A 10,202-nucleotide genomic window follows, 5' to 3' on the forward strand; every position below is an offset into this window, starting at 1 on the left:
AAGGCTTTAAGAGTTTGCCACTTTATATTAAGAGCATAATAAGCATCTTCTCCGCCGATGCTGCCAGACCTGCTGAGTTTTTCCAGGTAATTCTGTTTTTATTTTGGATTTCCAGCATCTGCAGTTTTTTTTGTTTTTGTCATAATAAGTAGGAACTGGAGCAGGCCATTCAGCCCTTCAAACCTGCACCACCATTCATCACAGCTGATCTTCAAATTCAACTCTACCTTCCTGCACTATCCCCAAATCCCATAACTCCCTTAGTATCCAAAATTCTATCAACCTGTCTTGAATATACTCAACAACTGACCATCCACAGCTCTCCGGGGCAGAAAATTCCAAATATTTGCAACCCTTTCAGTGAAGAAATTTCTCATCTCAATCCTAAATGGCTAATTTCTTATTCTGAGACTGTGGCCCCATGTTGCAGATTTTCTTCACATCTATCCTGTCAAGCTCCTTAAGAAATCTACAGGTTTCTATTAGGTCACCTCTTCTAAACTCCAGGAAAGGTAGGCCTAGTCTACTCAATCTCTCCTCATAGGACAATCTTCTCATCCAAGGAACCGGTCTAATGAACCTTTGTTGCACCCCCTCTAACTCAAGTCATGTCCTTCCTTCAGTAAAAGGACCAAAGGTGTGGCCTCGCAGATATGACTGACCACACATAATAAAGACCAGATTGACGTGGCATCGTCCTTCCCTATAGAACATTAGTGAACCAGTCAGGTTTTTAAAATGGCAGAACAGCAGCTTCCAAGGTCATTTTATTTAATGCCAGATTTATTAAATTCAATTTCACAAGTAACCAGTGTGATTTGAACTCAACGTGTGTCTTATTAGTCCAGCACCATAGCCAGTCAATCTGGGGCGTTGTAGCATTCTGTCACTGGACTAGTGATCCAGAGGCCTGGACTAATGGCCCAGTAACACAGCTAGGGAATTAGAATTCAACTAATTAAATCAATTTGAAACAAAATGTCTCAGTAATGGTGACCAGGAAATGATCAGACTTTTACAAAAACCCATCTGGTTCACTATGTCCTTTAGGGAAGGAAATCTGTCATCTTTACCTGGTCTGGCCTACATGTGACTCCAGACCCACAGCAATGTGGCTGATTCTTAACTGCCCCCTGAAGTGCTTTATTCTTTCATGGGATGTGGACATCGCTGATAAAGCCAGCATCTGTTGCGCATCCCTAACTGTCCTTGAACTGCTATTTCAGGGGGCAGTTAAAAGTCTGGGTTTGGAGTCACGTGTAGGCCAGACCAGATAAGGACAGCAGATGTCTTTCTCTAAAGGACATTAGTGAACCGATGGGTTTTACAACAGTGGATAATAATCGTCATGGTCACCATTACCGAGACTAGCTTTCAATTCTGGATATTAATTTGAACCCATGGCCCCAGACCATGAGCCTGGGCCTTTGGATTACTAGCCCAGTGACATTACCACTATGCCAGCATCTCTCCTCAATGGCCTAGCAAGCCACTCAATTGTATTCAAGATGGCTCACCACCACCTTTCTCAAGGCTACTTGGGGAAGGCAATAAATGTCAGTGACACGCACATCCCCTATCTGAACACAAGTGTTACTTAACCTAAAGGGCTGCTTTGACAAATCAATGTTAAGCTTTACAACTTGTCACAGCATCATGTTACAGGCACAAAATAAAAACTTTTCTTAGTTCATTGATAAGCCACCTGTTCCAAGTTCAAGTCATAACATTTGGGATAATTTAGTTCAGCTTCTTCAAAAGTGGTTGAAAAAGATACTAAAATAACAGTTCTTGTAAAAAAAATCACTAGATGGTGTTTTATTGCACACAACCAAAGGCACAAATAGTATACATTTTTCCTCAGGGTTTATGCCTATACTGGTAAGACCTTTAAGATAAACAATTTGCATTTTTGGCACAATTGTCAGCACTGAAATCCAACACATTAGCAGCTCTTGAACAGTATTGTTCCATTTGAAGAATTTCAAAACTTCAATGCAACTCCAAATAGGCCCAAGCTTGCTTTCCTGGCTTGTCAGTGCCCACGTTAACTTCTTTTTAGAATTGTGAAGACACTTGGCCTATTCAACACAAATTCTTCAAAGGATAGCTTCTAAATGCTTTTCAAAGTACTTTTTTTGGAACAGTTTCATTCCACAGTCCTTTGCTCTTGAAATTTTGATGACTTCTAACTAAAGCAGATCAATGTGAAGGTCTTATTACAATGTGAGTCTGTACAAATACTCTTTCAGTGCGTATGGCTCAGTCATTTTGAAATGATTCAACCCTTTGATCCTTTACACCTTTATTCAACCATTTTCCCATGAATTCCAGCTCATTGAGTAAAAAAGAAACCTCAATGCTCATTTTTCAAAAGTTGAGCGTTTAAGAATACCCAGATTTAAACGTCCTGTAACCAGCACTTCAGTTGCGTTAAAAAAAAAAACTGTTAGGAAAGCTTGGCCTTCCTGAACGACATTGTTGCAATACATCTCTGGAGTCCGTCGTCGATCACTTTTACCGTCTGGATCTCAAAGACTTTCTTCTGTCTCACAAAGCTCTCAAACAGGTGGATACCACCACCCACCCCAAAGTAATGGGTTTTAGTGGCCAGGTAGACCGTCCCATCCTGGGAAAGCAAGCTGGACAGGACGTCATGCAAGTCGCCGTAGCAGTCTGGGTTATAGAGAGTCTCGGACGTCAGGATAACATCGTACTTGAGAGAGCCGCCGTGGACTTTGCAGAATTGGGACCAGTCTCCCGAGAAGAAGCGGCAGCGGGAGAGCACCCCAGGTTCAGGGAGCAGGGGCAGCGGCCGGGCTCTCCTCCGCTTCCCGGGCGGCCCGCCGTCTCCGTCTCCGTCGCCCGGACGCTCCCCGCCACCCGGGGGCGGCTCGTCCTCCCCGCCCTCAATCAGCGCCACGTTGGGGAGGGTGACCCCTTCGATCACCGCCCCGTTGTAGTCCTGGAAGTGAACCTCGGCCGCCCGCCTCCTCAGGGCGACGATGCCCAGCAGCCCGGCCCCGCAGCCCAGGTCCAGGACCCGCCGGCCCCCCAGCTCGACGGCGGACAGGTGGCCGGCGAGGTCGAAGGCGCACTGCCAGATCTTCAGGCCTCCCTCGTAGACGCCGGGCACCAGGTCGGAGTGGGAGGCGATGGCACTGGAGACCCCAGTCTCAGCCCCCCGGTCCAGTGCCCTCTCCACCATCCAGGCATTCAGGTGTTTGATGCGGACAGGCTCCGGCCCCCCCACCTCCACCTCCACCTCCTCCACTATCCCATCCTCCAGGACCTTCTCCAGCTCCCCCCAGGGCAGCCGGTGCTCCCTCAAAGCCCCAGGCCCCCGCCCCGCTTCGGGGAGCGGCCGTTCGGCCCCTTCAGCCCCGGGCGGCACCTCCAGCCCGAAGCTGAAGTTGAATTTGAATTCCATGCTCGAGCCGCCCAATAACTGACACCACCCAGCCGTCGCTCCGCTCATGACGTCAAAGCTCAGCGCTCGCCCTCCCCCCCCCCCCCCCCGGCCTCTCTGCTTTCGGCCAATCAGTACTCGCTCCCTTCCCTTTCAGCCAATCTACGCTAACTCTTCTCCCTTTCAGCTAACCACCGCTCACACCTTTCGCCTTTTCGGCCAATCGGCGCTTACACCCCTTTCCCCTTTAGCCAATCATCTCTCTCTTTCATCTAATCACCACCCACACTCTTCCCTTCAGCCAATCAGCGCTCACACATCGCTCCCTTTCATCTAGTCACCGCCCACCAACTTCCTTTCAGTCAATCAACCCTCACTTATTTTGGGCCTATCAGCGTTCACCACTCCCTTCCTTCCAGCCAATCAGTGCACGGTACGCATCCTCTCTTCCCACCCTCCCCCCCCCCCCCCCCCCCCCCCACCAAATCATCAACCGATGGGATGTGACCGCGCGCGCGCCGCGCCGGCCGCTCTTCTCGCTATGCAGACAACACAACCGCCCAATCAGTTGGCCGGCCAGCGCGTGACGTTTAGACGACGAAACCACCGCCCCACCCATCCTCCTCTCCGCCCCCTTCACCCTCAGCCAATCGGCAGATAGCCGCGATCCCCGGTTACGTCATTGGCCACCCGCTGCAGTCTCGGCTTTGGCGGTTGGCGTCGCTGGCGGGAGTCTGGTTTCCGGGCTGAGCTCAATGGGATCTTTCTGTGCCAAGCGGTCGCAGCAAGAGGCTTCACTGATTGGAGGTTAAAGTGGTTGACCGCTCGCTTCACTTAAACATTTTAAACCTTCCCAAGATGAAGGGTGCACTGAGTCATAAAGGGTTAGCATATATCTGCCCTGATCCCTGAATGGTGCAATAGATTTGAGGGGCTGAATGGCCTCCTCCTGATCCCACAGTGGGTCAGGCAGTGGCAACTCTTCCACAGTGCTTAACCCTAAAATCAAATCAATGCTTGGCCTTTTCCTGGGCTCCAGTAATCCACCAAAATGACCATGAGCACATGTGGAACAAAAACAAAAATACCTGGGAAAAACTCAGCAGGTCTGGCAGCATCTGCAGAGAGGGGCACAGTTAACGTTTCGAAACCCTTCAACAGAACGAAGTAAAAATAGAAAAGAGGTGAAATATAAGCTGGTTCAGGGGGTGACAAGTAGAGCTGGATAGAGGGCCAGTGAAAGGTGGAGATAACCAAAAGATGTCACAGACAAAAGGACAAAGAGGTGTTGAAGGTGGTGATATTATCTAAGGAATGTGCTAATTAAGGGTAGAAAGCAGGACGAGAAAGGTACAGATAGTCCTCGTGGGGGTGGGGTGGGGGTGAAGGAATCTAAAAAGGCTAAAAGGTAGAGATAAAACAATGGATGGAAATACATTTAAAAATAATGGGGCAGGAACAGGCTGACACGATCGGTCTGCCGGGACAGTCCTGTTTGTGGATTTTGGGTAGGAGGTAGAAGCGGGCCGTGCGAGGTTGGGAGAATATTAGGTTGGTCCAGGACACCCTGGTCCACTCCTCCATCACCCCCTACACCACAACCCCCTCCCACTGCACCTTCCCATGCAACCGCAGAAGGTGCAACACCTGCCCTTTACCTCCCCTCTCCTCACCGTCCAAGGGCCCAAACACTCCTTTCAAGTGATCAGCATTTCACTTGCACTTCCCTCAATTTAGTCTACTGCATTCGTTGCTCCCAATACAGTTTCCTCTACGTTGGAGAGACCAAATGCAGACTGGGTGACCGCTTTGCAGAACACCTTCGGTCTGTCCACAAGCATTACCCAGACCTCCCTGTCACTTGCCATTTCAACACTCCACCCTGCTCTCATGCCCACATGTCTGTCCTTGGCCTGCTGCATTGTTCCAGTGAAGCTCAACACAAACTGCAGGAACAGCACCTCATCTTCCGACTAGGCACTTTATAGCCTTCCATTGAGTTCAAAAATTTTAGATCATGAACTCTTTCCTCCATCCCCACCCCCTTTCCGATCCCACCCTTTTTTTTCCAATAATTTATATAGATTTTCCTTTTCCCACCTATTTGCATTATTTTTAAATGTATTTCCATCCATTGTTTTATCTCTACCTTTTAGCCTTTTTAGATTCCTTCACCCCACCCCACCCCCAATAGGGCTATCTGTACCTTGCTTATCCTGCTTTCTACCCTTAATTAGCACGTTCCTTTATCACTACCTTCAACACCTCTTTGTCCTTTTGTCTGTGACATCTTTTGGTTATCTCCACCTATCACTGGCCCTCTATCCAGCTCTACTTGTCCCACCCCCCCCCCCGCCCCCCCTTAAACCAGCTTATATTTCACCTCTCTTCCATTTGTACTTAGCTCTGTTGAAGGGTCATTCGGACTTGAAATGTTAACTGTGTCCCTCTCCACAGATGCTGTCAGACTTGCTGAGTTTTTCCAGGTATTTCTGTTTTTATTTCAGATTTCCAGCATCCGCAGTTTTTTGCTTTCATGAGCACATGTGGAGCCGCCTGGCTCATAGGGCTGCAAGCCTTCCAGGATTGCCCTCGAGTCTCCAGGAATTGAAGGTCAAACTCCAGGGCACCACTCGTGCAATCCTGGAGAAAAATCCTAGGGACGTTAAAAAAAGGTATTTCTTTGGTCATTTTCTTTGACCATATCTCTTCACCAGATATAAAAATATTGAAAATGGTGGGGGTGGGGGGGGTGGGCATGGTGGAGGGGAGGCTGTTTGGCTGACGGTCAAGCATCATCCAGTTGACTAATGAGTCTTTTTGCTTTCCAATTGGTGTAGGAAGGCAGTGCCTCACAAGGATGGATGTGTTGGCCAACTAACTAATGCCCGGAGTGTGGGAACAAGTCATGTGATGTCACTTCCAGGAATACATATAATCACAGTTGGCAACCCAACTGGCTCAGCATGTCACAGAGGGTTGACTTGCTTCTGAGCCAAGGCAGGCTACATTTGATCCATTTCAACTGCAAGGGAGAGGGTGGTGAAGACAGATGCGATCATGGATTTTAAAGGGGTTTTAGATGGGATGTGGGCATTGCTGGCTTGCTAGGCCATTTCAGAGGACAGTTAAGAGTCAACTAGCCAGGTAAGCACAGCAGATTTCCATCCCTAAAGGATAATAGTGAACCAAATGGGTAATTGAGACCAGCTTTCAACTCTAGGTTTTATTAGAAATAGAAACAGAAAATGCTGGAAAAACTCAGCAGGTCTGTGGAGAGAAAAACAGAGTTAACATTTCAAGTCCATATGACCCACTCGAAATTTTAACTCTGTGTTTCCCTCTCCACAAATGCTGTCAGACCTGCTGAATTTTTCTAGCATTTTCTGTTTTTATTTCAGACTTCCACCATATGCAGTATTTTGCTTTTATCCAGATTTTATTAATTGATTCCACAAGGCCAGCAGGCCGCTCAGTTGTATTCAAGAAGGCTAATTAGAGATGGGCAATAATTATGCTACCATCTCCCTTCCATGCTGTAACCATTCTATGCTTCTATAAAGCAATCCCACGTTAAGTTTTGAAGAGTGAATTCATAACAGCATATAGCAGGAGGCTCAGTCAACCACCCACTTGAATTTGTTCTGCCCCATCAATGCCAACATGTATCTGATCGAAGGGGAGATAATATACAAGGTATTTGGGGACTTTCAAATAACAAATATGTCCTTTTACTGTGAAAGAGAGGGAAGAATGTTTTATCCATGAGTACAGAACATTTAGGATTCCTTGTCAGTAAAGGTTGAGTACAAAATATACCATCCCTCTATCTATCTGGATTTAAAGTAACAGATCAAAAGTCACAATGACCTTTTGAGTTAGTACAAAACCTATGTTATTGCTATTGGATTTTTTTATTAATTTAAATCTGTGGACAAAAACATACAATTTCCAAAAAAAATTGAAAAGTTATGTTTTGCCTCTGTGTAAATTAAGGTAATTAATTAAGCCAGCATACAATTTATTTGATTAGATGTATATATTTTTTTTAAAAAAGGTAAGTTAACTATCTGTAAACTATCCTCCCAATCGCAGCCATTCCTAGGGCCCAAGATCCTCAATCTCTCTCATCTACCTAAAAACCCTGAATTCCAGGCTTTTGCCCTTGTCCTACCTCAACCTCCCTACCTCTCTCACCTCATAACCTTCCTTGGGTCTTCCAAGATCCTTAACCTTCCTCAGCCCTCTGACCTCCCTTACAAACCTCCCAAGATCCCCAACTCCCATCACCCCTAATTTGCCACTCCCCTTCAGCATCCCCCATAACCTACCTTGGTCTAACTCAAGCCCCTGACTTCCCTCACCACCAACCCCACATCGCCCATCTCCCCCCAACACCCTCCTTCCCTTCCATGATCCCCAAACTCCAGGCCCTGATCCCATGGGCTACTGCTGGCTGAGGATACCCCCCCCCTTAAGGGCTGTAATTGGACTTCCTCCCACAGAATTGTTGTGAATGGACCCAAGGTCCAATATCCAACGCTCTTTGAACACAGCCATTCATGCACAGGGTACCCCTGCATCGAGGGGGGCTCCCAAATTTCCAGCTTATCATTCCACTTTTCAGGATGAACAAAATTAACAGAATTGGAGTAAAAAAGTCAAATGTGTTACTCTGGCAATAAAAAGAGAAAAATAATCACAAGTAATGTAACTGATGGACAATAAGCCATGATTTTGTTGAATGGGGACTGTTCTGGAGCAGGCTCGAGGGTCTTCTTTCTTATGTTCTTAGGAGTCCAGCTGAAGATGCTGAATAACCAAAAAAAAACCAAAAATACCTGGAAAAACTCCTTCTTCCCCCCACCCCACCCCCTCTAGGGCTATCTGTACCTTGCTTGTCCTGCTTTCTACCTTTAATTAGCACATTCCTTAGATAATATCACCACCTTCAACACCTCTTTGTCCTTTTGTCTGTGACGTCTTTTGGTTATTCACCCCCCCACCCTCCAAACCAGATTATATTTCACCACTCTTCTATTTTTACTCAGTTCTGTTGAAGAGTCATTCGGACTCAAAACGTTAACTGTGCTCCTATCCGCAGATGCTGCCAGACCTGCTGAGTTTTTCCAGGTATTTTTGTTTTTGTTTTGGATTTCCAGCATCAGCAGTTTTTTGCCTTTATGCTGAATAAACACTGATAGCATAAAATTACTGTGAAACTACAAACTTTAACTTACACAGAAGTATGGACGAAGAGGCACAATATTTCCAGCTGTAACATTAAATCATTATATTTCCAGCTACTCAAATTACAAATGTGATATTGGATGATACAGCAAATTCAGCACTATAGCCTTTTATCTCTGGAGCCTGGATTCAAAGTCTTCACCCAGCTTAACTGAATATGTATGAGTCTCTTCCACCTGCAAGCTGTAAGTTTCTGTCAAGATTCAACAATCTTTGACCATTTTTCCCACAGAATGCTTTTGAAATCCTAAGATACTTTTACATGTTAGAATCAAAGTGGATTTGAACAGATTTAAAATGGGAGCTGGCACATGTAGATAGAGGGAAGGACAAGGCAACTCCCATGAAAGTGAGGCCCTTAGTCCAATAAGTAATCTAACTCACACCATTGAACCTGAGAAGGTACGTGCGGTAAATGTGAAATCATACCAAGATTGTATGTGAAATGAGTTTGGGCAGAACCAGTGCAGTTCCCAAAGGGCATAAGCCTACGTGGTAAAACTGCTCCCAGTTGCCAATCCTTAACGTAGCAATCGCACGCTCAGGAAAAGCACAATGTCAAAATGCACACACTGTGGCAGTATCGGGTGCCCTTCTAAGATCATATTTGAGCCACATTTTTGGGAGCAGAATGGAACAAGTTCTGCTTTGCTTCTAACCATAATGTATCATGCTTGACCCTAGGTGTGTGCATTTCTATGAAATTCTTAATGTGAACTACCATTTTAAATGGAGCACTACCTTAAAACTCTTGTTCCACTGTACAGGTATTTCAGCATGTTCCCCAACAGCCCCCTACACCAAACTCTGGTCACAAAAGATGTTCTCAGCATTTTGTTTCCCTTGGGTTCCCCACTTCTGCTTGTCTTTTTTTAAATTCATGGTGGCATAGTGGTATTGTCACTGGATCAATAGAGACTCAGGTAATGCTGGGGGGGACTGGGGTTCCAATCCCACCAAGGCAGATGGTGAAATTTGAATTCAATAAGGAAAATCTGGGATTAAAAGTCTGATGATGACCATAAAACCATTGCTGATTGTCATAAAAACCCATCTGGTTCACTAATGTCCTTCAGGGAAGGAAATCTGTTGTTCTGGCCTACATGTGACTCCAGACTCATAGCAATGCTAAATGCCCTCTCAATAAGGGCAATAGATGCTGGCCTAGCTAGCGATGCCCACATCCAATGAATAAAAAAAAATTCATCCCATCCTCCTGCGAAACACGTATGTTTTTTATAAGCCTGCTTCAAATCCCTATTGCTGATCTTTCATTTGAGTGATTCCATGATTCAGAGCTCCCAGTGGGAAGAAATACTTGTAGAGGCACATCTTGGAAAATTGTCAGACTGTGATTTTTTTGAGGCTTCCTTTGGGAGTGCCAGATTGCAGAATCATCCCTGACAATCCTCCTCAACCTTAGCAGCCATATTGCTCTTAAACCTGTTTTGATCCGACCAGAGTTTTTATCACAGGCTTAGAAAATGTTCATTAGATGCTCATTATCAATATAGTGCTCCAATTCATATTTTTCAATTCTTCC

General features: G+C 45.9%; 1 protein-coding gene across 1 annotated transcript; it reads right to left on the reverse strand.

Annotated features, from left to right (window-relative positions):
* Positions 1-1,802: 1,802 nt before the first annotated feature.
* On the reverse strand, positions 1,803-3,486 carry mettl18 (methyltransferase like 18). Its single transcript, XM_041199604.1, has one exon. The coding sequence runs from the start codon at positions 3,476-3,478 to the stop codon at positions 2,450-2,452; it is 1,029 nt and encodes a 342-aa protein (XP_041055538.1). The 5' UTR covers positions 3,479-3,486; the 3' UTR covers positions 1,803-2,449.
* Positions 3,487-10,202: the final 6,716 nt, after the last annotated feature.

The sequence above is a fragment of the Carcharodon carcharias genome, chromosome 11, assembly GCF_017639515.1.
Source record: "Carcharodon carcharias isolate sCarCar2 chromosome 11, sCarCar2.pri, whole genome shotgun sequence".
NCBI lineage: Eukaryota > Metazoa > Chordata > Chondrichthyes > Lamniformes > Lamnidae > Carcharodon > Carcharodon carcharias.

Bases quoted from the DNA above. Each gene is read 5' to 3' on its own strand.
- mettl18 (XM_041199604.1), bottom strand. From the start codon at position 3,478: ATGAGCGGAGCGACGGCTGGGTGGTGTCAGTTATTGGGCGGCTCGAGC.